This window comes from Pseudopipra pipra, chromosome 8 (genome assembly GCF_036250125.1).
Source record: "Pseudopipra pipra isolate bDixPip1 chromosome 8, bDixPip1.hap1, whole genome shotgun sequence".
NCBI classification, from domain to species: Eukaryota; Metazoa; Chordata; class Aves; order Passeriformes; family Pipridae; genus Pseudopipra; species Pseudopipra pipra.
Window position 1 is genome coordinate 17,235,006 of NC_087556.1, and position 25,439 is coordinate 17,260,444.

At 56.9% G+C, this 25,439-nt stretch overlaps 1 protein-coding gene across 6 annotated transcripts in view; it reads right to left on the reverse strand.

Moving 5' to 3' along the window:
• Positions 1 to 112: 112 nt before the first annotated feature.
• PSD (pleckstrin and Sec7 domain containing) overlaps positions 113 to 25,439 on the reverse strand; it is a 48,307-nt gene continuing 22,980 nt past the window's right edge. For 3 of the 6 annotated variants that reach the window (XM_064662697.1, XM_064662696.1, XM_064662701.1), the window contains 13 exons: positions 19,037 to 19,237; positions 18,448 to 18,528; positions 17,775 to 17,887; positions 16,891 to 16,949; positions 16,266 to 16,355; positions 13,093 to 13,233; positions 6,527 to 6,570; positions 5,145 to 5,323; positions 4,231 to 4,301; positions 3,493 to 3,650; positions 3,025 to 3,169; positions 2,272 to 2,415; positions 113 to 2,021 (listed from right to left, as the gene is read on the reverse strand). In XM_064662697.1, coding sequence (XP_064518767.1) covers positions 1,788 to 2,021; positions 2,272 to 2,415; positions 3,025 to 3,169; positions 3,493 to 3,650; positions 4,231 to 4,301; positions 5,145 to 5,323; positions 6,527 to 6,570; positions 13,093 to 13,233; positions 16,266 to 16,355; positions 16,891 to 16,949; positions 17,775 to 17,887; positions 18,448 to 18,528; positions 19,037 to 19,237 — 1,660 coding nt within the window. In that variant the 3' untranslated portion in view covers positions 113 to 1,787. The remainder of the gene's footprint in view (positions 2,022 to 2,271; positions 2,416 to 3,024; positions 3,170 to 3,492; positions 3,651 to 4,230; positions 4,302 to 5,144; positions 5,324 to 6,526; positions 6,571 to 13,092; positions 13,234 to 16,265; positions 16,356 to 16,890; positions 16,950 to 17,774; positions 17,888 to 18,447; positions 18,529 to 19,036; positions 19,238 to 25,439) is intronic. The other 3 variants (XM_064662698.1, XM_064662699.1, XM_064662700.1) reach the window with 3 other exon arrangements.

Genomic DNA, 25,439 nt, shown 5'->3' on the forward strand with positions numbered 1-25,439 from the left:
CCTCGGTCTGGGAGTCTGGCAGCAAGGACACAGCTGCCAGCCCCTTCTCAGCATCCCTCTGTGCCAGGGCTATTCCCAACTGTGGGGAAGAAACCACAGCACACACAAGAAGTGAAGAGCGAGTTTTACTTCAGTAACCGAGAGAAGCTGTACAAAGGTTTTTTTCCCCCCTGAGCCACCTGGGGCAAGGGTGGATTTTTTTTCTTTTTTTCTTTTTTTTTTTTTTGTTTGTTTGTTTGTTTTGTTTTGTTTTTGCAATAGACTCAAAAGAGCAGAATAAAAAGTTTGACACATTCGCAAAGTCAGTGCTGAAACCAGCCAGGTCCCAGGCAGCCAAGAACTGCGTGTGTGCCCCTGCTCACAGCCCTTCTGCTGTCCCCAGACCCCTTTCTGGACAATCCTGAAGCCATGCTCCATCACCTGCACCTTGCTCTGGACAAGCATCCTTCAGCCCACCCTGGAGTGGTGGAGGCCACCCCAGCCTGCCCCACTCCTTGGCAAGGAGGGAGCCCGTGGCTGAGGAAGGGGCTGCACCACTGCTGCTGCAGCCTGAGGACCTTGCAGTGCTGCAGACCAGGCTTTCCTGGCAGCCTCTGAGGCCCTGGCCATGCATTGGAGAAGAGGTGTGGGAAGGAAAGCTGGCTCCAGCCTGTGCCAGACCCATAGGGCAGTGGGGACCCACATGTCAGCCCTGGCTCCAGGGGTCACTGCCCCACTGGGAGTACTTATACACTGCTGCCCAACATGCCCCGAGGACGATGATCACTCCCAGATGGCAAACAGGGCCTGTCCAGGCTGCCAAGGGGGAATGGGGTTCATGAAGCACCGGCCCATCAGCATCCCATGCAGCCACAAGTGCAGCAATGGGTGCTGCTATCCCAAGGCTGCCTCCTTGTTGCTGGCAGCCACAAGGCTGTTTCCCCAAAGGGTTGCTGGTGCCAAAGTGGAGCTGGGGAAGCAGGCAGCAGCAGCACACACAGGAGCCCATGCTCAGCTTGCTGCAGGGCAGGGAGGAGCTGGATTGCCCCAGGTCCTTGTAAAAGCCTCTTTTCCCCAGAATGCAGTGCCTACAGGAAATGGCTGAGTTTCTGTTTGTTTGTTTGTTTTTTTTTTAAACAGTTCTCAAAAAGCATCAAAAGTAGCCCCAAAAAAACCTCCCTGGTGGTCAGCTCGATCTGGTACTAAAAGTGCAAAACTGTATCACAAAAACTGTTCAAAAGTTGTAAGAAAGCGGGGAGGGTGCAGAGGTGACTGAGGTGGCAGGGAGGGGACCAAGTGCCATTGCCCTGGCTTCCCTGGCCACCAGCCCCAGAAGAGGGGACAGGTTAGGACTGGCCCCCTCCCATCTACCCCCATGGCACGACGGAGCTGGAGAAGAAGCAGCCGCTGGCTTCGTTTTGCTGCAATTTTGTCTTTTTTTTTTTTTAAAACCATTGAAGAATTGAGGCCAGCAGGTGGGTTTCAGTTGTTCCCCTTTCCCGGGGCAGAAGAGTAGGTCCTGCAGCCAAATGCAGGACAAGAAGGGGCAGGAACAAGTCTGATAGGGCCGATGGTGCGGGCAGCTCCTGCAGGCAAGGACCAGGGACTGTCCTGCTCTGCCATCATCTCCGGTGGATGGGCCGTGGCCCTGCATGGCTGGTGCTGGCGGCTGCAGAAGGGCTGTCACCCCCTCTAGCTTGTGCCGCAAACAGACGGACACATGCAGGGTCTCGGCGGGCACACGGCCTCCACCCCCCTGCTGGGGGGGCAGGAATGGAGCTGCAGCACAGGCGGCTGATGCCCCTCCCTTAGGACTTCTGGGGGTGGCTGGGGCGGCCAGTGCGCTCTGAGACATTGCGCTTCACCTTGGTGGCCGTGCTGGAGGGCTCTGCGTTGAGCGAGGGGCTGGAGCGGGACTTTTTCAGGCCATCATCCTCCCCACCCGCTGTGTCAAACAGGGTGGACTCAAATGCTGCCAGGTCCTCGGAGCCAGCCTTCAGCTTGGCCCGCAGCAGCATGGCGTAGGTGCCATAGCGAGATTTCTGGGGGGCACAGTGCAGCAGAGAGAGAGGTTGGCAAGCTGGGTACTGTCCCCTGCACAGCATCCCCATGTCGGGGGTGCTCGTGGCCCCACCCATCCCAGTCAGCATCCCAGGGCAGGGGAATGCTTGTGACCGTGGCAATGACACAGTGCAATTCATCTGACAGGGATGGGTTGGACCCATTGCTCAGAACGGCCAAGCAGGCAGGGGCAGAGGGCCTGAGGGTAGAGGGGGGTATATCCCAGCTCACCTCAAACTCCAGGTACTCTTCCTTCTGCTTTAGCTCCTCATACTCCTTGCCCTTCACCTTCTTCTCAGGCAGTGAGGAGCGATGCTCCAGCAGCTCTGCTGACATTGTCTTGAACTTGGTCTCGTGGTTCTTCACCTGCTCCTCCTGGGGAAGGGTGACATCATGTCAGTGCCTTGGTCTATCCCCCTGGTAGTGTGAGCTGGCCAGGGACAGAATAGGTTTTTCCCCCTATAGGTCCAGGCAAGATCTCAGCTGCTGTTCCTGGGTTTGATTTTTTTTTTCTAAATGGCAGGCAAAATCATAGGCCCTTGGGGCTGTCTGCTCTCACCTTGTGGAGGGGCTGACTGCAGTCTTAAAGCAGAAGAATTTAATCCCTCTAAAACTAGGCTGGTGGTTTTTTTAAATCCTTTCTGCTCTATGAATATCTGCCCTGGCATGCACGAGTGCCAGCTAATCCCCCCAGCCAGTTGCCTTTCAAGGTCCCTGGCAGGACCCTGCAGGCTGTGGTGTGGGACCATGTTCTCTTCCATGGTCTAACTATTGCTTGACTCTGGTCCCCACTGCCGGGAACAAGACCTCACTGTCTGCCCACAACCTCAGTACCCCTTTGCTCTGTGAATCCCTCGGCCCTGCACCTCACTGGGAGGCAGTGGGGAGCATGGCACCACACAGGTCCCTCCACAGGCGAAAGTGCCACTGGGAGACCCAGGGGGTTTGTCCCATTCTCACGGTTGCCCCCACACCATGGCCCACCTGGGACAGCCTGGTGCACGAGCTGGGCAGCAGTGGGCGGCTGAACTTCTTCTGGGAGCCGATGGCTGCGGGGAAAGGGGGCGCAGAGAACATGGCTGCCACCACATTGATGCGTGTGATCCATGAGTGCATCTGTTCCGGGTTCCTAAGGAAAAAAACCATACCACAGATGGGCTGTCTGTGCCAAAGACAGAGAGATCTGCCCTGCAGACAAGATCCAAGTCCCCGAGACCTGGCCCTGGCCAGCCGTGGCACCCGGGACTCTGCCCCCAGCAATCCTGTGCCCAGCAGGGTAAGAAGAAGAGAAGCTGAGCAAAGCTCAGCACTGACACCGGGTCCCTTTCCTTCCAGAAAGGGCCAAGACAGGAGAGAGCAATGTGGCCCTAAGCCCCATCCCACCCTACCCCCCAGTCAGACGAGCCCTTGCGTCCCAGCGTGGGGCCCAGCCAGTGATCCTGAGGGACTCACTGTGCTTGGAAGAGGAAGACTCTCCAGTCAGCTGTCCTGAGGTAGAAGACATTGGGTCGCTTGCTGTAGTCAGACGCCCGCGTGGCAAGCGAATGGTGGATGCTAATAGCATTCTTCAGCTCCTCTTCTGCCAGCGCCTTCCCTGGCTTATACTCCTCCTGCAAATCATGGGGAGTTTCAGAGCCAGCTCAGGGATGCAGCCCACCATGAGTCAGCTCTGTGAGGTTTCAGGTACTGCAGATTAGCACTGGCAGTGGCAGGTCTTAGAGACCACCCTCCACCAGCCAGCTGCGGGCTCTGCTTCCAACTCATCCTACCCCCCTGGGGAGAGGCTGCACAACCTGGGTGCATTGGCTTGGCAATAACACAGGGGCTGTTCCCCACTGCCCACAGCTGGGCAGCATGTATGCCTGCAGGGAACTGGATGTCCAGCCCAACCTCCCACCCAGGGCAAAGACCCCACTGCCCCCTGTCTCCCCAGCCAAGCCCCCTGCATGCAGGGCTCTCAGTCAGCAGCCGCTTTCACTGCTCAGGCTGAGCCACCCTGGGAACAGGGATGCAACCAGATCCCCAAGCAATGGCTCAAGCATGCATGGTGCCGAGTTTGCTTAGGCCATGCTTTGCAATGCTGTTTGCTGGAGCCCCTCTCACAGCTGTGGAGACTGGAATGACCCACCCCCTGGGCTGGAGACAATCCCTCTCCCTGGTGCAGACACAGGTGGCTCTGCTGCTGCCTACCTTCTGCAGGTAGAGAATCATCCCCTTCAGGATGGCATGGAAGGGCTTCCAGCCTCGCTTCCCTCGGGGTGCTGCCGGGGAGGAGAGAGCAGCTCAGACATCATCCTCAGCATTTAGTGGGGGGAAGGCAACCCCCATCCTCCTCCAGCCAGCTCTGCCACGACGCACGTCCCCCCACCCCCGGGACGGGCAGCACGCCAGGACTGTCCCCGCGCACCTGAGCCCGTGCCGGCCGCGTGGCTGGCAGATGGTGCTGCTGGCAGGGGGCCGCCTGCCGCCTCCCGGGGCCAGCCCGCTGCCTCCCGCCTCGCTGCTTGTGCTGGGATGCACCACTGCCTCCCCGCTCAGGGCGGGGGACGAGGCGGTGCTGCCTGCCAGGTAATGCTGGCTTTGGAGGGCGGCTGCATCTAATCAGATCTAGGCGGCATTAGATGGCCAGGGCTTAGAGGGGATTTTATTGGGAATACGGTGAACATGCCTGGCAGTGCCCAACCAGCAGCAGCCTACTGTGTGTCTTGTTTATCACAGCACAGGACACCTTCCTCCATCCCTGCAATCCTGTGGCAGGGATGCAGCCCCCGGGAATCCCACCCCAGCCTACCTCCCTGCCTGAGCTTTTCCCAGTGCTGTGGGCAGGGGCTGCTCTGCCTGCCTGCTTGGCCTCTACCTGGCCCTGATGGTGGGGGTAAATGGGCAGGGAGAAGCTTTCCAGCTCCCCAGCCTGAGGGCTGAATTATGCCTGGCACATACAGACAGAGAGGACACAGGGGGCTGATGCTGAAGCCTGGCATGATGCTACCTGCTACCATTAGACATCATACAGTGACTCCTGCCCTGCTTAGCTCTGTTTAGTTTCTGGAGCTCACTGGTGCCCTCTTGCCCCAAGTGCCTCCCATGGGCTCCCCGGCACCTACTTTTCTTGCAGTCAGGATCAGCATGGATCTTGCGGACTAACAGCCCGTGCTTGTAGGTGGCAATGCTGGAGTCCTGGGAGAAGTCCAGAAAGGGGTTACTGCAGCTGCTGATGCGCTTGATGGATTTTGGGTTGGGGTCTGCCAGTTCCGAGAGGGACTTTCTCAGCTCCTCCTCATCTCTGACAATCACAAATTTGGGTGGAGAAAGAGTTTGTTACTTTGCTGGGGACAGCAAATACCAAGTTCCCCACTGGCTGTTCCAACTTTTAGGCCTGCCTTCTGAAAGGGAAGCCAGGAGAAGCAGGCCAGGATGAGCAGTCTCCCACCACCACTGGTGAGCATCCCAAACCCAGCCATGCCCATGTGCCCCTGTCCCTCTAGGCAGCTGAGGTGATGTCTGGCCCCTCAAAAGACAGGGCATTGCAGTGTCTGCTGCCAATTCAGGGTGGGGCACCTGCCTACCCCAGGGAATGAGGAGTCCTTTTTTTGGCCAGGGATGGGACTGACACCAGCCAGGCTGATAAGCCAGGAGTCATGGAGGAGCAGCACCCCAGGGCTTGGCATTACCAGGGCTCCCCAGGCCATGGTGCTGGTCGGAAGAAGGGTTTAGAATGGAACTCACCCAAAAAGAGAGACCCAGGCTGTGGTCCCCACACCTTCAGGGTGGCAGCCAGACTATGGGGCCCCAAGCCAGAAGTGAAGGGGTGCAGGGAGACTGTGGTGGGAAGGCCTCGGGCAGTACCAGTTGAGGGCAGGAGCAGGTATGGGCAGTATGTAGGCAGCTCTCTCCCACCAGGCCACGGTCCCTCACTGTGGGCAGGCTGCACTGGTGCTGCTCCCCCCAGCCTGCACGAAGATGTGGGAGCCCAGAGCTGCTGCCTCCCCCCTCCCTCAGCCACTCGCTGCTAATTAAACCCCTCAGCATCTGCCGGCGTCTCCATGGCAGCGGCCGAGTGCATCGCTCAGCGCTGGGTACCACTGGGCTGATTAATCCCTGCAGCGCAGGCGCTGCCGCTTCTGCTGCTGGAGATGGCAGCTGTGGGCGAGGGTGCGGGCACCCTGTGGGGCCCTGGCACAGCCACAGCACCCCCAGAGCCTGCCTACTCCCACCACGGGCATGGCCACCAAGACACAAATCCACACCAAAGCCGCAGGAAGCTGGCCTCAGCTGGCTTTCTCTCAGCATGCTGGGGAAGGTGTTGAGGGCAGCCAGGGGTACGTTGCCTGCAGCCCCAGCCCAGTCCATCCCAAGCTCCCTCTCCTTCCCAAATCATCACAGGGGCACCTGCACTGCAGCATCATGGCTCGTGGGGCCTCTGGGGCTGGGTGGCCTCACTGCCTGCCCAGCGCCGGGCAGCAGCACCTCCCGTGGGGGTACTTACATGGCCCACTGCAGCTTCTCGTTCTTGATGGAGCCGTACAGTGCCTGCAGAGAGAAGAGCGGGGGGGTCAGCAGGAGAGTGGTGCCAAGATGGGGGGCTGCTCCAGGGAACAGAGAAGGTGCACCAGACTGGCTCAAGGGTACTGGAGGTTAAGGTAATCCCCCGTCAGTTTGTCCTGATCCAGCCCTGTCCTGGCTGGACTAGCTGGTGGACGTTGTTTTAGGGCTACTGACATCACTGTAGATACTGCTTCTCCTGGGCACCATGGGACCTGCAACCCCAAGCACATCCCAGGCATGGTGCTGGGGATGGGCCTGGCATTTTCTCCTTTCTTTCCCTTCCACTCTACCTCCCTGTGACAGTGCCACAGCATTAGCAGCATAATGGTGAGGCACATCGAACATTTCCAAGTGCTTGGAAAAGCTGTTTCTCCCCACTACAAGGTGTTCCAGGCTGGTAAAAGCAACAGCATTCAGGAGGCCTGAGTCCAAGGAGAGCAAGATTTTGGGACGGACTTTGATGGTGCTTGCCTTCACCCCGCTCAGTGGGACCTCAGCCTGCTCCAGGGCCCTCAGCAGCTTCATGACACAACAGACCATAGCCAGCAACCCTGCTGCTGTCAGCTACCTGCCCTGGGCTAGCAGAGATGGGCTCATGGCAGCACCCAGCACTCCCCAGCAATGCATTGCTCTCGCAGGAGCACACTTCAGCTTTGGGACAGACTTCAGCATGGCACTGGCAGAGACCCTGGCATGCTGTCATTCATGAGGCCCCCAGAGGACCTTGTGGTTGGTCAAGGCAGGGTGGGCTGTTGCTGCTTGGAGTGGCTGTGGCCTGGCCCTACCCCTCCCCAGCACCCTCAAGCACCTTTCCTTCCTTGGGGACCCAAACACCACCAAGCTGAACAAAGCAGGACCCAGTGCCCGTACTTCAGCACAGGAGCAAGACAAGCCTGCCTGCAGCAGGATGCTCCAGGGCCCTGCTCCCAAGTGTTTGTTCGGTCCAAGCTGGGTGCAAGCCAGCAGTGCTCAGCACAGCTCTGCAACCAGGGAGGCTCCAGAGAGGGTTTCAACACAGTGCTCACAGAGGGCTTTGGAGCACGATCTGGAAGGCATCATCCTCGGAGGAAAATAATTGAGTCTTGCACAGGCTGTTCATGCAGCTGTCAACATCCATCACTGGGCCGGAGACTGCTGCTGAGAGATCTTGCTGGTGGCTGAGAAAGTACAACTGGAGGCGTGTAGGAGCCTAGGAATGCTGGCCGGAACACAGGCCCCAGCGGTGTCTGGGGAAGGGACATCCATCACTCCCAAGAGGCACAGCAGCCAGGACGGAGCAGGAACCCAGCTCCTCTTGCACTTTCCTGCTGGGGAAATGCTGGCAATAGCACCAGTTTGTTTCTCAGAGGAGGGAAGGGATCGTCCTAGTCTAGCAGGCAGAAACGAGGGTTCAGTTGTCTCCTGGGAAGGCAGGATGCCTATAGAGGGGTTATGGCCTCAGAGCCTGAGAGAAAATTTGACTCCAGCTCCATTCACACAGCCCCAGTGCTGGAGGGGCAGGATACTGAGTTGTGAGCAGGAGGTACCCATCAGTGGGCTGGTGGCAAGAGGAGAAGAGAAACAAAGAAGAGCCTGGAGGGAAAAAACCAATCCAAAGCCTTGTAGAACATAACCTAGGAGTGGAGCAGGGGGGTAAGCAGGCATCTCAGAGCAATGTAGATGATAAGGAGTCACCATGGGAAACAGAAGGGAAGGGATCTTACTCACTGCCACAGATACAGCTGAAAAATGCCGAAAACGAACAGATACAAAAAGGAGACTAAAAAAAACGGCACAAAGAAGCGGGGACTGGAAACGGCAGAAAAGCACCTTGGAAAGAGTGGGCAAATGGGACACATGGCTTGGCTTCTACCTGGCTCAGTGGCAATACAGAGAGGTGTCATCTCCCTGCCCCCAAGGAAGGGAGATGTGAGCCAGCTGAGCTGGGATTTTGGAGGGCAGGGCAAGGTGCAACACTGGAGAGGACCCCAGCCCCATGCAGGGCTTGCAGGAGGATTGCTGCTAAATGCAGAGTGAATGAAGTGATACCAGAAGATGCTCGAGGAGTAATTCTGGATGGCACATTGCCGGATAACAGCCTGGCAGAGTACTGCATTACAAAAACCTGGGCTCTGTCGGCGAGTAATTCAAAGGCTGAACAGCCTTGCGGCTTTCAAAAGCTCCAGCTGCCCTGCTACAAGCCCTGACAGCATGCCACCAAGCCCGTGTCCAGCAGGGGCTGCCAAGTACCCCAACTCAGAGTCAGGGAGCAGGGCTTGCTCAGCACTCCTGTGCAGGGAAACAGTGAGAAGCAAATAGGGAGACTGTGGAGATTGAGAGGACAATGCAAAGCTTTATGTCTACACTTAAATCCTGCCAAGACTCTGCTTGGCTAAACGCCAACCCCAGCCAACACCGATCTCAGAACAAAGCTGGTACACTCAGCCCAGGTCTTAGCTGAGAAGATGCACTCCAGCCACAATGCCCACCCTGCTGTTCTGGTACTGTACCAGAACAACTGCCCTTCAGTCCACTGAACTCTGTGCTCTTTGGTGTACAGACTGTTTCTGCTGGGGAAGCACAGGATATGCAGGCTCCTGAAGCCTAACTCACAACCGTGTCAGCAGAGACCAGAGACACTAAACCAGCAGGTCCCTCTCTCCAGGTTCTCTTTGCTCTGTGGTTTGATTCCTCCTGGGCTGAACGGACAGCACCTTTCGGTATCTCTGTGCTTGCAAGCACTGCCCAAGAGAAAGCTGGGCACTGGCCAAATGCCCCTATGGACGACCCCAAGCATGGTTGGGGTTTTTTGCCATTGTTGGGTTATGAGCTCACTGCTGCAGCATGCCAGGCCAGCCAGCCAGCTCTGCCCTAGACATGCGCAATACTGAAGAGACCTAGGAATATACTGTCCCAGTGGGATTTCTAACTGAATCAACAACATCTTTCTTTGGTGCCCTCACTCCCAAAAAGCAGGCTGAGAGGATGTCCTGGAGTCCTGCTATAGCAAATGTCTCAAGGAGAGGTGAGGGGCTGCACTGGGCAAGAGGCAGGTGGCTCTGATGCTCCAGCCCAGCCATAGTGCCAGCCCTGCTGGGGACAGCCCTATGTGAGCAGGGCAGGGAGAAGACAGCCCCCTTCAACTCCTCAGCTCAGACCAGACCAGAGGCAAGATTCAGTGGTGGCTTGGGGAGCTGGGTAACAAGCTGGCCTGGACACAGCTTTGGCACAGGATTGTACTGAGGGCTGTAACCCAGCACTCAAGTAACAGATGAAGGTTAATGCAGAAATTTAGGCATCTGGATAAAGGGTTTAACCCTATCTGGAGTGCCTATTTTATGCATCATAACTCTTACAGACACATCCCCTTTCCACTCTGCTAGTTCCTGTGCTAAACAACACAGTGCTCAGCTCTCTGCGCAGCAAGATGCCCTGTGCATGTCAAGGCTCCCCTTCCTCTTGCCAGACCTGTGACCATCCACGGGTGCATGACATTCTTCAAGACAGACTTCACAGCCACTAAACACCCTCCCTGCAGTCATTCTCCCTCTCTCTGTGCATGGCAGCATTTCACTATGAGAGGTCAATTGCTGGCTTTCCCCAACTTTTCCTTAGCAAAATATCTTCTCTACACCCAGCCACTAAGCTCTGTGAGGTCCCCCAGGCACACAGACCCCCCCAGCTCTGCAGATACAAACAGCAGGGTCAGATCAGGGCTGTACATTAGATGGAACTGTACCTATGTTGGGTCACTAATTCACCTTGGCAACCCCCCCTACACCGTCACTGCCTGTACAGCACGCACAACCCATGCTCAAGAACAACTCATCACCTGGCACACACCAGCCCCTGCTGCGCACATCCCGTGTGTCCCTCCTCCCCTCCACTGCAGAGGGGCTCCTGTGTGCACAGAGCAGAGTGACTTGGGAACAGACTTTTTTCCCTGTAGAATAGGCTGCCACTGGGACAGTGTGCTGTGCATCACCTTCCACCCTGCTGCAGTCAGTAATGGACAGCTGCCTATCCCAGCCCCATACTTTCAACTCAGTAACATCTAAGCTGCACCAATCTCTTTTAAAATATTTTAAACCTTCCTTGCCCAGGCAACTATTACTCCCAGGACAGCAGACCCCTCTATCCCTCCCAGCACAGCCCCACAGCGCGGGAAGCAGCGACCGAGCATCTCCCAACTGCATGTTTCCAACCGAGTGCGTCACAACTTAATGCTGCCCCCAGACCGTACTGCGCTATGACAGCATCGCGGCTTGGCACGGACCCGATGGCCCCACCGGGCTTGTTCTGGCCACGGGGGCGGCCCAGGTAGCTCTGGGGTACCCCTGCCTGCTCTGCCCCAACCTGCCTGAGAGGAGGGGGATGATGTAGACTCTTCTCCCGCTGCTACACCAGAGCAAGGCACCCGACCGAGGCAGGACGCGCCCAGAGACAGCCTGTTCGCTTCTTCCCACCCAGGACCGATGCGCACCAGCCTAACATCTCCAAAACGGATGTCGGCTCACAGCGAGCAAGCTCTTGGCAGTAAAAAGCCCTTTTTTGTCCAGGCTGCCACTCCTTTCTCTCCAGCTCCGCTCGGCTGGGAGCCGGGGCTGCGGCGCTGTCCCTCCGCGCTGCCTTGCGGCTTTCCCCGCCGCCCAGCTGGGTGCCAGTCTGCCCTGGCCGGGCTGGCACGGCACGGCACGGCACGGCGCAGCTCAACCCTTGGCAGGGAGCCCGCAGAGCTTGTCACTTATGCTAAGCTGGAGGGCCGGTCCCAGCGGTACGGCTCTGTCCTGGATTCCTCTTGCAGCGATGTTTTCGAGCAAGCGTTGCTGTCAGACCACGGTAAGCGGCGCAATGTCACCCAGGTCTTGCCGCGCTCCCGCAACCCCTGTGCTCGGGGTCGGATGCGGGAAGGACGACAGGGCTGGGGAGGGGATCCTCGGGCGGAGGGGCGGGCTGGTGGGAGCCCGGCTCCGCAGAAAGCAGGCAGGAGAGGGAGATGGGGCTGGCTGATCGCTACATCCATACCAGGGCTGAGGCTCTTCCAGCGGGCGGGACGGCGGCTGTCCGGGCACGTCCGCCTGCCCATGTCCCCGCCGGGGCGCAGAGCGCTGCGCATCCCTCCGCGGAGCCACCCGCTCCCCCGGCCCGCCGCTTACCGGCTTCTTCTTGCGACGGTTCTGGAGACGGCTGACCACCAGGTCGGTGTAGAGCACCGGCTTGAGAGTGCGGGAGCGCTGGGGCCATCCGTAGCAGAAGGTCTCCGCGCCGCGGTAGTTGCGCCCGTAGCGCACCGAGCACATGGAGCGGGACCGCATGCGCCCCGCGCTGCTGTTGATGCTGTTGACGCCGATCATCCTGCCGCCGGCGGCGGGGGGCGGCGGGGCGCCCGGCGGGACGCCCGGCGGCCCTGCCTGCCCTGCCCTGCCCTGCCCGGCCCTGCCCTGCCGCCGCGGCCGCTCCGCCGCCGCCGCCTGTTGAAGCGGGGCCGGGCCGGGCCGGGCTCGGCGGCGGCTCCCGACAGAGGCGGGGCCGCCCCGCCCCGCCCGCCGCAGCCAATGGCGACCCGCGGCAACCGGCCGGGCCGGGCCGGGCCGAGGGGCTGGCGGCGGGCACCCCACCCGCGGGGACGGCATCTCACCCGCGGGGACACATCCCACCTGCGGGGATAGATCGCATCCGGGGGGACGGCATCCCACCCGCGGGGACGGCATCCCACCCGGGAGGACGGCATCCCACCAGCGGGGACAGATCCCACTCGCGGGGACAGCATCCCTGGTGCTAATGCCACGCGAGTTGATGGAGCTGCCCCCGCTGCATCAGTTGGCCGTCCCTGCCTCCTCTCCGCGGAGGTCCAGCAGGTGGCTGGACCCTCCTGGGCTCTTGTGGGGCTGCGGTGGTGGCATCTCCTGGGCTCCAGGGGCTGGGTGGCATCTCCACTCGGTTCCATCTGGGCAGGCTTCAGAGCTGCTGCTGCAGCCCTGTCCACCCCAGAGACCTATAAAGCTGGTAGGAGATGGGCCCAGTGGAGATGTGCTCAGACCTTCCATCTTCAGTGCCCACCCCAAGCTTAACACTCCTGCCTGTCCCTCCCAGGTCAGGCAGTAGCTAGAGCCACCCAGCTGGTTACAGGCAGGACGGAGATGCTTCAGGCAGCTGCTCCTGTGAAGATGCAAAGAGCTGGGCATCCTTGCAGAAGGCAAGGATCGATGCGTAATTTAGTTAGGCTTGACTGAGCAGGAGATGCAGCCAGTGGAGAGGGGGAAATTTTCCACTCTATCCTAACTGCTTGGCATAGGATCACTGGGCACAACTTGTGAGGGAGGGGGCATGGGTGCCTGGCACATCAGATATGTTGGGCTGCCCCTGAGGCTGGGGGGAGCCAAGGGAGCCGGGGCAGGGCGGCATACTGCTCCCAGGGGAAACAGGCAAAAAAAAAATAGCCCGAGGGATTAGACTGAGCAAGCGTTTCTGTGATTATAGCTCAGAGGTGGGAGCCAGGGCTTTCTTCCCACATTGCTAATCACTTACCCAGCACTCTGAGCGTCTGAGCCCTGCTGTTGTGCCTCCAAGCTGGAAGGTGGGGGCCCATCCTACCTTCCTCCCCCGAGGACCCGACTGCATTGTCAGGCTTAATTCATTAACATCTGTGACGTGCTCTGGGCTTCTAGGCTGGAAGGCAGCACAGATTTGCCTCATTCCTGCAATTGCTAAGCAGTGACGGGGAGAAATTGGGCCTGATTTAGTCCTACTGCTTTTCTGCCAGCCAGTAAAGCACAAGGTTAAACTAAAAGAGTAAGGAAGATGGGGATGAGCTAAGGCTCCACAAAGTAATCAATCTTGTAAAGGTCAAATCCACTTCTGAAATATAACAGACAACCAGCAACAGTGAGTGAAATCCCAGGGGGCCTGGGCTAAAATCACACTGTCAAGAGAAAAGCAACATCTCAAGAGCTAACCAAAATACCACCAATTCCAGGATGACCTGCTTCACTTCCTTCCTTCTGTATGGGCAGTGCCTTCATACGGCCACAGGAGTTCAGGTCCAAGCCTGCAGATGCGGGCATCTTCAGGCATGGCATTACATGGGTTCTTATATCCCTGGCATGGCTCCATGCCTGAGGGAGGGAGGGCAGCCGTTTCTGCAGAGTATAGTTCTCCAGAGGAGCTTCCAGAGCCACAGGAAAGGGTTTCCAGCAGCAGTGCTGTGCAGGGTATGGTGAAGCACTGTCAGTGAGGGGGATGTGGTGCTCAGCTGTGAAAGCTCTTAAAGTGTTTTCATTGCTTCTGCATAAAACTGGGATTGTTTACATGTATTAGCTAGTAGCAGATAAAGTTCTCATCTGACTGAAGCTGCCACAAGCTCTCAGGCATCACGCTGTGTTTGTCTTGGGACTCCCCCTGCAGCCAGAGACAAGAGGAGTGCTCAGGCTCCCTGTGGGTCTATTCCTGATGGTGTCCCCAGAGTCAAAGGGGACAGCGGCCTTGTGCCCCTGCAGCCACCCTGGTCCTGTCTTGCTGCCCCCATTCCCGGGTGGTGAGATTCCCTGTGGATGAGAGCCACTTCCAGCCCTCCAGCTTCGAAGTTCTTGCTGTAGCAGCCTGCACTATCTACCTAGGCAGGCTTGGAAGAGCCCCCAGGACCTTTCTTCTTGGTCCCAAGACCCAGTCTTGAGCTTTGGGAAGCTTCTGCAAAGCCTGCCAGCCCTTCCTCTCTCCTGCTACCCTTAGGAAATGCGTGTGCTCCTGGAGCACTAAAATTAGCCAGACAGCTGTGTGGCATGCCTGCACAGGAGCCTCAGTCCCCAAGCACAGCCCGCCAGCTAGGTCTGCCAAGGAGGCAGCATCCTACCCAGGGTAACAGGGCTAGTGAGCCTGTCCCCATTTGTCTGCTCCCTCAGCCTCTGTGGGGACCAGAGCACCAAGCAGCCAAAAGCACTGGGCAGAAGGGAAAGAGGGTCTTCTCTGGTTGAGCCTGGCAAAGGCTGCCCAAGAGAGGCACAAGCCCTCCTTGCCAGTCCTCCCCCTGGCACAAGCCAACAGTACTTTCCCCATCTCACCTGCCCTGCGGCCCCACTCCGCCTTCCACAGGCAGGGGGTTCCCCAAGTGGAATGGTGTTTCAGGTGAGGAGCTGCAGCCTGCCCCATGTGAGGTTTCTCACACTGCCTTTTACTCCCCCTTCCCAGCATGGCTCCTGTACAGAGGCGGCTGAAAAGCGGCGGTGGGAAGCACCGCAGCTGCAGAGGGAACAGGCCATTTTTAGCAGAGCAGCCTCCCAGCTGCTGGGCCGCGGGCAGAGCTGTGCGGGGCTGTGCTGCAGCACTGCAGCCTCCCCCACTCACACCCAGCAAAGGTCTTGGCCCCTGCCTATAAGAGAAAGCCTGTAGCTTTGTGGCACTTCCTCACTATCCTATTTCCCAGTGATCTGACGGGGTAACTTGATCTCACATGTTTAAACTGCTGGTACTTTTAGGGGTGAAGTTTTACAGGAATTGGGCAATGCCTCAAGTGCAGGTAGCCCACTGTGGGGCACCAGGGGCTGCAAAGGGCGTGCACTAAGGAGTCTGTGGAGCTTGGATAATCCAAAGTGCAGCAGCACTGAAGGGCAGGGGTTCAGGGTCCACATTTTGGATGTTTCCATCCATTTTGGGTGCTTAAAGCCTTTTCTGGAGCTGGGTTTAAAATGATAGGAGAATTTTTCCTGAGTAACTCCTTTTACTGGCGAAGCGTGGGCTGAGAGGGAGGACAGCCCTATTGAGAACTGCTGGTAACCCCTTAATGATGGGGTGAGCGACACAGCCAGGAATAGACCCACAGAGGCTGAAAAGGGAGCTCAGCTTTTCACCCTCTGTTGCCTTTTTTCCTCAACCACCTCCCCCCATTGTGGCTCCAGCACCCTGTGGGAACCCATTTTCCACATCATGAGTATTTTCCAACTGTAGCGCTTCACCAACAGCAACGGTTTCTGCCTGGCAGACCCCATGGGATCTAAGCCTATTCCCAGGGTCTAAGACAGGGAGACAGCAGTGCATAACACCATCCTGAGAACAGGCGATGCCAGAGAAGCACAGCAGTCCAAGGCCAGAGGTGCTTGCTTAACACTGCCCTCCCTGGCCAAGTCCCTCTGGGAACAGGGTTAGGCAGGGAGAAGGCAGGAGACCCTCAGTCACACCAGTGTGGTGAGTTCCCAGCTTCGAGGCTTTAACCTGAAGCCCACCATCCCCACTTCCATGCCTTGCCCATGTCACCTCTACCACCAGAGATGGCTCCAGTCCCAGGGCCTGGCCAAAGCTTTGGGCTCTAGTGCTTCAGGGAGTCAGGAAGGGCTGAGTACCATTGTGATGATGCCATGAAGCCTCTGGCTGCAGCTGGGCAAACCAACCTTAGCAAGCTGCCCCACATCTGTGAGAGTAAGCTCCCTTGCCTGTGATACTGGCACAGCAAGAGCAGCGAGGGAATCAGGATCCCAACCGGAGCTCCGGTGTTCCTCTGGGGGAACAGGACAGCCCATGTTCCCCTCAGCAAGGCAGGGGGAAAACTGTAGGCCCAGGGACCACCACTGTTCTTGAATGTTAATGCATCTTGCATTCATAGCATCCCAGTGTGATCCAAGTGTGATTCATAGTATCCCCATGTGATCCAGCCCAAAGCTCTCACTTTTGCTCCTCCTGCTTGGCTGGCCAGGGAGAACAATTGAATTTACCTTGAGCAAATCCTTGGGGAAGTCAGTGCCTCCATTGAGTCCCTCCAAGTTGCCAATGAAGTCAGAGCAGGACATTCTCTTCCCAATATTCTGGGGGAGCCAGGGGGAGAGAAATGTGGGGGTTACCTTTGGGACAGAGATCAATAGTGGCTGGAGCAGGTCCCACAGCCCAGGAACAGACACCCATCTCTGCAGAGGGGTGAGGGACCAGCCAGGTATCAGGGAGGCTGCTTGCAGGTATGGGGAAGCTGCTGTCTTTACATAGACTCCAAGAATTTGAAATAGTCTCCCCACTCCCGATGGCAGCTGGTTTTGGAGACTCATTCCCACCTTCCCTCCCTGTCCACTTTTCTCTTCTGTACTCATCCCACCTCTACGTTTTCCAGCTCATCAAGCCTCCCCCAAAGCCCCCCTCTCTCCTTCACCAGCTCCTCCTCTCATTCAGCCTGTCTCCTCTCTCCTCACCAGACACATTAAGGGTGACCAGTGCCTGTGGACCCAGGACCCATGCCTTCTGCTCACGTGGCTCTGTCCTTGCAAGTCCTCACTCTTGCCCCAGCACCTATGGTTCAGGGTGATGGGCTCAGACAGGGGACAGACTGGGACAGTGGCAGTGTTAACTTACATGTCCATGCAGATCTGTGTTTAACAGCATCAGGGCACAGGTGAGGGTGTGGGCTCCATCTGCAGCACAAGCACAGGACAGGAATTAGAGCCCCCAGCTCAGCCCTGCAGCTGGTGCTCCAGACCCTTGGCATCTCAGGCAGGGCACGGGGGCTCTGAGCCTCCAAAATAGGCCTGAGCCCCTTCCTCCTGCCCCGGGCACAAGGAGCACACAGCAGTCAGTGTAGTGATGACAGCGTGAGGGCAAGTAGGTAGGAGGTCGCTGAATTAAAGCTGGCCCCAAACCTGAGCATACAAATTCCCTTCCAACCCTGCAGCCCCTACAGCCAGGCAGTGATGCTGTAGCTAATCCTGCAGAGCTACTAGCATGGCAAGATAGGACCAGCACAGCCCTCTGCCAGCCAGGCAACCCAAACCTCACCTGTCCCAGAGCCAGCCCAGAGCAGACTCAGCAAGTGAGCACATACAGGAGAGATGCAAAGACATGAAACAGTACAAAGTGAGTATCTGTGCTCCCCAAGTGCCAGGTACATGAGTTTTCTCACTTGGATATTCCCTGAGCTGAGGGTCTGAGAGCTGAGGTCTATTTGGTGAGGAGGGCCATCTCTTGCTTCCTGTGCTAATCTGCTCAAGGTCAGAAGTAAGGATGGGTTGAGTCCTAATTATGCATCATCCAACCAAAGCAGGCTTAAAAAAAAATAATCTAAGCAGCTGTCATTTGAGGGAAATGACATCTCCGTAACCAGGGCTATCTTCTAAGGTGTCAGTATAGGCTCTCAGTTTGCTCTCTAGTTTCAGTTTGAGCATCTCGACTGAGCTGACAAACACACAGACTCCCTTGAAATACACACACACACACACACAGAGACATGCACAGTTTCTTACCTTCTGAAGGGATGGCATTGGGATTACACTCATAATAGCGCTGCGAAAAATGAGCCAGCACTCGCTCTCGCTCTTGCGTCTCTCCCATCAAGGCCAGCTCTTTTAGAAAGGACCTGAAAAAGCAGCAGCAGTGTTGGTCACACATGAAGCCCACCAGCAGTTTCTCCAATCCCCCTTGCGCAGGAATGGAACTGTTCTTTCTGGTTTGGAGACCCCCCGTGTGCTGGATGAAGCCCCACTGTTTCACATCCCTCCCTCCCAACCCACTGTGGGACTCTCCTCCAAACCCACAGCACCATATCCTGCTGGCACATTGCAGAGACCTACAGCCAGTCCCAAGAGCTACACCGGGAAAGGAGGTGGGGGTAACAACAGAAGGATTCGAGTTCAAGACCTGAAAAGCCAGGCCTAGGTGAACCTGACTGTCATCCGACTGCACTGACCATTGAGTTAAGACTGGGGATGCTCTTTCTTGATTGTGTGGCTGAGAGATCACCTTGGGAATCACCCTCTCCTGTTTAAGAAGTAAGAGGATCTCCAGCTGGGGAGTCATGGGTTCAGCCTCCTCGTGCAGATCTCTGTGTGGTTGCAGAGCTGCAGAGGGCACGGTCTGTTGGGACCTCACTCTGGTGGCCACCACACACATGCACATGTACATACACTCAGCTCTGACCTGAGAGCCTGGTCCAGGCTCATCCCCGTGAACACGAAGAACTTCAGATATTCCCCTGCCACCATCCTGCTGAACTCATTGCTGAAATAGAAAAGGGGGAGAGTAAGAGTGGGATCAACCAAACTGTGGGGACAGCCAAAGGCACACAGGAGTTGGGTGGATTCTAGGAGGCTGGGAACTCCCCAGGGTTGCAGACGGTGTGCTGAGGACAGACACACCCCACAATCCCATGAAACTCAGAGAAGTCACCCACAAATCCAACAGGAATACTGGGTATGTAAGAGAAAATGGAAAAACTAGAGCTGGAAGGGCCCACGAGAGGTCAGCTAGCCATCCCCCTACCCTAACCCCCTACTGAAGCATCCAAGATGCAGTCATAATAGGAAGGTACCAAAATCTGGATGTCTCTTAGGTTTTAAGACCTTCAGAGGTAACACCTGCTGCAGATGTAGCAGTCATGGGGAGTGGGCTGTGAGGGCCTGCCAGCTGTTCCCTGCCAGCCTGGCACCCCACAAGGGCAGCAGCTGTGGGTGCACCGCAGGCGCAGGTGAGACCCTTGCACAACGGAACATTCCTTGCTAATACCCACACGTACTTCTTCCCCAAGTGGCGAGCCACATCTGCTTTTTTAAAGCCATCCAGGTTGTAGAGCCTCTTGGCCAGGCGTTTGGCGGCCTCCAGGTCAGCCTTGTGCCCATTGGAAAGGGTGTCCGTGCTGCCCAGGACCAGATGCTCCACGCTGTCCATCTCCGACTCCGAGTCTGAAACCAGCTGGCTCTGGGGATGGTCACTGCAATGGAAAGGGGCACTCCACATTAGCCTGCCAACAGATCCTCTGCTTGTTCAGCTTCTCAGGAAATGCAGATTCCTCACCCTGCTTTGGAGACTCACTACTCACTGCTGGGACCCAGGATGAACAACACTGGTCAGACACACTCCAAGGTTGGGACTGGGAGCTAAAGGAAGGTTTGGGGATGCAGCTGGAGGAGAGGTGGGGTGATGGAACAGCTCCAGTGACAGATGACAGGATCAAGACACCCAAATCCACATCCAAACTGGATGTACAACTGCTCCAAAATCCCCCACTCTGAGCCTGTGAAACTGTATGTGTGGGCTCAGGCTCTGCCAAGCTCAGCTGTAGCGGAGACTTGGAGCAGAAACATGTGCACATCACATGCTGTCTTACAGATCCACACTCGTTTTTTAATCTGGACAAACTCCTCATGCTGCTCTCAAGCACAGTTTCTACCCGAGACAAGACAACTGTAATTTCTTCGTTCACCTTTTCCCACTCACTCACTTCAAAGCACTACACCCCCCTGGCCTCCCAGCTCACAGTGGAGTGTACTGTCTTCTCCAGGCTACCCATCAGCTCTCAGCCCACCATGCCTTAAATGGCCACGTTAGGAGACACTCTTGGCTTGGCCCCCAAAGCAATCTGACTCAGACATGCAGAAGTTATCCCAACTAAAAGCTGGTTGAATCTAATCAACAAGGAACGTTAAGCAACTCTGACCTCGCCCAAATTTTCTGGCAGCCCTTGCAATGTTCCAGTCTGATTTATTTTTAAAAGTCTCTAATTGAGTTTTAAGAGGCCTGCTCTCCTGAGCCAATTACCCAGGCCAATCTCCTTGAGGCTCTGCTTCTTTCAAGAAGGACAAGCCTCCTTTCTGCTCAGTGGTGCCTATCCCAGGGGAGCCCTCCACAGCACTGACAGGCGTGTTAGCGTCCTGGGGGGCTCCCCCAGCTGATGTGCAGTGGGGGAAGCTGCACTGCACTCAAACCTGTGGGTCAGGCACTTCCCTGGCAAAAGCAACTCCAACATTCTGCAAGTCTTTGGGGAGATGCACTTTGCTTGGACCACTGCTGAGCTCAGCAGCACCAGGTGGTGATTATGGTAAGATGTGGATGGGTGGCCCAGGGCAGATCTGTGCCCACTTGGCTTCAGTCCTCTCCAGGGAGCCTATCCATCACCCCATGCCATCCTAGGGGAAGCAGCCATGAGAGTGGTCACAAGGTCACTAGCAGCTCACCAGGTCTGAGTCCACCTGCTCTGAGGAGCTGTGCTGGGCAGGCAGCTTCTAGCATCCCTGTCCGCATCACCAGCACACCCCATCCTGTGTGCAAACCTCCAACCTGCCTAAAAAACTCTTCTCCTCCCAAAATAGAGCCACATCCAAAGGTGCAGCTGGCATGGGCCCTGGTGCCTGCTGCCCTCCAGCTGTGCCTACACTGTCTGGCAGAGCCAAAGCTGACTTGAGTGCTCGACAGAAGAACAGGCTGGGTGCTGCTGGGCCAGTGCTGGGCACACACCTCGGGCCCACTTCAGCTCTTTGTGTGGCTGCAGTCACTGTGACCTCAACCAAGGATAGAGGTCACAGGCTCTTTTCTTCCCAGAAGCAGAGGAGATGAATTCATTCCAGCAACTGGCACCTGCCAGCCATGGGCTGCGATGACTGTATTTTTTGCTAAAACTCTTCATCTGCTATCACAAGGGCACAGGTACTGTTCCCTTCCCAGCCCAGCAGCTCCAATGGTGCTTTTCCAGCCAGAGGCTGAGCTACAAAACCCAAAGCCACCCGTGCCCCAATTGCACCTCCAGAGCAGGAGGCTGCTCAGTCACCCTCTGAAGATCTTTTAATTCTTCTCAACCACCATCACTAAAACTCCTGATATGCTTTTGGACCTCACCTGTCCTGCCTGAGAGTTGTCCTCCCTCACATGGCTGGTTCCTGAAGCCCCCAGGGACAAACCCAGAGCTCTGAGTCTTCCCCCATGACCTCTCTTCCCAATCTGTGCTCCTCAGCTTTTCTACCTAGTGCTGAGCATCCAGACATGGGGCCACTTACAAAATCTGTCTTGTCCTTCAAAACCTCTATGTCCCTGCAGGCTCCCAACCTGTGACTGCAATTCTTGCCTTGCTTCTTGTGATGGGCATGCAGTGATCTCAAGGCTTGAGTCTCAAAGTAGCTCTACCAGCGGCATCCGCTGTTCCCTCCTTCACCAAGTCCCCACACTGATTTGGGGTTTTACATCATAAAACATAACCTTGCTCTCAGAATGAGGCACAACCCAACCATGCCATGAAATAGGTTTTCTTCCATCACTCAAGCCACTCTCATGCTGTTAAATATGGACAATCAGCCTCAATAGACTCAGAGTGCCCCCCTTGTGGCACCTGTCTGTCACCACTCAATGCCCCAGCTGGCTTGGAGAATGTGCAGCTTAACAGAGAGAAAACCAAGAGGCCAATCCTCAAGCAAATGGAGAGCAGAGCAAGAGACATGTCCATGTCTGAGGCAGTTGAGATGATGCTAATTTTCTTGCCAATGAGCTAATGTCTCAGGGTGGTTGTTTTACTGTACTTTGTAAAGTGACATTCTAGTTTGGCTTGAAGAAACACTGAGATAATAGTTTTTACATTAGGTACACACTTAAGGAACAAAGATCAAATTCGGTATTGCACAAGTATCCTCAGACTGAGATAAGTCATGCCTGAGCAGACCCATCCCTCTCCCCGCTGCCACCACTCACGTCATCTGGAGCACAGGTCCTCCTGTCACCTCAGAGGTGTTTGCTAGAGAGCCCAAGTCCCCTGACACGCTATGTCAGCCACAGCGAGGCACTTCTGGGGGGCTCTGCAAGGAAGGCACGTAGTCCAGATCAGGGCTTGCCCTGGGACAGAGGCTCTTCACTGACCATCTCCCACTCTAGCTCAGCAGAAGGACCACGTTGTGTTTCCAGCCCTGGGGAGCTGCTGCAGGACCATGGTCCTGCTCAGGGCCACCACACCACACACACTCCTTCTCCCAGGCCAGATGCTTGACCAGGGCCCAAATGTTCCTTCTCAGGGCTAAACACTCCTTTCTTTCCTGGAGCTGGTTCATCATCTTACCCCCATACTTCTCCTCTGGCCAACATCCTGGAGCCCAGCAGCACAGACCACAGCACATTCCCTGGCTGCAATGCACTATGGCACTGCAGGAGTCCTGATATCCTCTCCACCTTGACACCATCAACTAAACTCACTCAGCACCACATGGCTGCCACCAACCAGGAGCAAATCTTCTCCCCTGGATGTGAAGCAGCCATAAGGCACTAGCTCTGCAAAACTAGGACTGGGAGCTGACCTCCAGCTCCTGGCTGCCAGTAGCAATGTATCTGCATGGTGGAACTCTTCCCACACTGTACCTGCATGGTGGGATCCTTCCTGCACCAACAATCTGTCCCCGGGAGCTGGAGAGGAGAGACTCCCTGGAAACAGGCTGGGACCAGTAGTCATTGGTTTCAGCTGGGGGTGCTCAGCTGAGCTCCTAGGCTGTCCAGATCCTGCCTGACACATTTCCAGGTGAGACACCTGCTGTAGGAAATGCAAGACCTTCAACCGCAATCCAAATGCCTCTTGCTCCCCAGATGAGGCTGGTTTCATCCTGCACCATGAAGGGACAAGGCAAGGAGCCTGGTGCAAGTCCACAAGAGACATGCATAGGGCAGAGCAGCACTCTGCTCTCAGTTCCCAAAGCCCCACATGCAGGGTTGGATGCCCAATGCCTCCGCCAAGTGAAGCCAGCCTGCCTAATGTTGCTGCTAAGAATGTACCAGACCGGATCTTTGGCTGAGCTAAATAAACGCAGCTCCCTCCATCGGTCTCAGTGGAGCGACTTTGATTTATGACAGCCAAGATCTGGGCTGGTTCATTCCTCGCAGAATTGAAGTTAGGGCTGGGAGGACACTTGAAGGTCAGCCAGGCTAGCCTCTAACCATAGGCGGGGCTGGTGCTGCTTTCTGGCAGCTGCTGAGTCCAACATGGTCCTCAAATCACCCAGCCAGAGTAGTACCCACCAGTGTTACTGCTGACAGATCCATGTAGGACTGAACTTTGGGCAGCTGTGCCCCTCCTCAGTCCTGTTTCTCTGCAGACTTCCAGAACCTCCCCTGCAGCACTAGCCCTCTCTGGAGATGTCTACCTGTCCTCCATCACCCCATCCCACCAGCTCCTCTTGTGAGGGGCACAACCACTCCTGCAGAGGACAGGGACTGACACTGCAATCCCACCAAACAATTTCTGGAGCCAGCTGAGAGCCTTAAAATCCTGTTACTCACCTGCTGGGTGGAGGGTTGTCTTCTCTTTCAGAGACACAGATGCCATGGGGTCAGCGCAGGAAAACCTGGGTCTCTAATCAAAGCCACCCTATGTAGCCCCCCCCGCTACCAAAATCCCAGCCACCTCAACCCATGACACAGACTCTTGGGCCAAGCCCAGCCTAGGGGCTCTGAGTCAGATCTGAAAACTTGAATTAACACCTGACACATGGGGCTGCATCCCACAGGTATGTGCTGCTGCTCATGCCTCTGCAGGCAGACTGCCATCCCTGGGATCCACTGTCCCCATCCTCTATGCCATGGAGGGCTAACGCGTCCTATGTCCTGGTTCCTGCTGGCCTTCATGGCTCAACATGGAAATGCATGGGGGAAACCCCCCCCAAGGCTTGTGCTTAATTTCTTGCTGTGCCAATGCTTGTGGTGAGACCTCTTCATCCTGTTCTCTAGCCTTATTCCTCTACTGTGTTCCCACTCCAGCCCATCCCATACCTTCCTTCCCCTATCTCCATGCTTTCCTCATTGCCCTCCTTTCTCTGCTCAGCTCTCACCCTCAACCTCACGCATCACACCCTGAATCCACCCCATGGGGCCCCAAACTGGGCATAGCCCTTCTGGGCACCATCTCACCAGTTTGCCCAGTGCCACCTGGGAGCCCAGGCCAGATGATAGACCTGCGCTGGCCCCGGGAGGGGCACCGGCTCCCCGACCGCTGCAGTAACAAAAGGGACCTTATAAAGAACAGCAGCGGAGCTGTCTGGCAAGCCCCGCGCTCCAGCACTCGCCAGCGGCCGCGGTCTGGCAGGGACGCAGCTCTGAGTGGCGGCGCATCCTCTGCCCGGGGCAGCCCCAACCCCGCGGGCTCCCCGCTGCTCCCACGCAGCCGCAGCTCCAAGGATGAGCTCTCCCTCTAGCGAGGCTCCGGGCGTGCTGCCCCTCGCCGTGCTGCTTGGCCCTTTTCCCCAGGCGGTTTGCAGCCCCGTCTTAGCGGCTGCCTCTCCTGCCTGCCCTTCCTCCTGTCCCACAGCAGGCGTGCCCCGATGAGGTCCCGGCAGAGCCTGCCCCGCTCGGGGGGCGTGTCACGTCCCCTCCCTCGGCGGGCACCCCTCAGGGACCGGCACGGCTGTGCCCGGGCCAAGGCTGGCTCCAGGGGAGTGGGATGGAAGTTGGGCAGCTGGATTTCAGAGGGCTTACACTCCCAGAGAGATGCAGTTTGCCCATTTACACCCTTCGGGGCTGATGCCCCAGAGCCTGCGTTGCCTTGCCTGTGGGCCGGCAGCCCTAGCTGCCCGTATACAGGACTGGGCAAGCCAGGTGATCTTCTGGGCACCTGCCTGCACCTGGCAGCTTGGCCAAGTCTTGCAATTTGGACCTGCAGTTGCAGAAGTCTGGCTGCCACTGCAGAAGCGACTCCCTGCAGTCCCCAGGGTTGTCCCGGCTCCTGCCCTGACATCTCGCCAGCACTGCATCTGTCCCTGGCCAGCCTCGCCTGTCCGGAGGGACCCCCCCAGCCCTTGGGGGCTATGCCTCCACACATGCTCTGTGGGTCAGTGTCATAGCCACAGGAACAGACTGCTTTAACTGCAGCCCTCTGCTCAGCCAGAGTGGGGGACATGCACACCTTCACCTCCTGCCCAAATGGGGTGATAAACGACTCACAGAGCCTCTGCCCCATGCTGGGGTGTGCCCACCACTGTGGGGTGCCCCGCGGGTGGGGGGGGGGGGGTGGCGAGGGTGTTCAGCCACTGCTCCCTCCCTTTCAATCTAGCCTGCTGCAGTAGGTGCATGCATCCCAGCACCCAGGGAGGCGTCTCTGGGTCTGCACTTAGACACACTTTCCGCATACAAGGTCAAGATAAAAGCGTGGTCTCAGACTATTGTGTGCTGAGGGA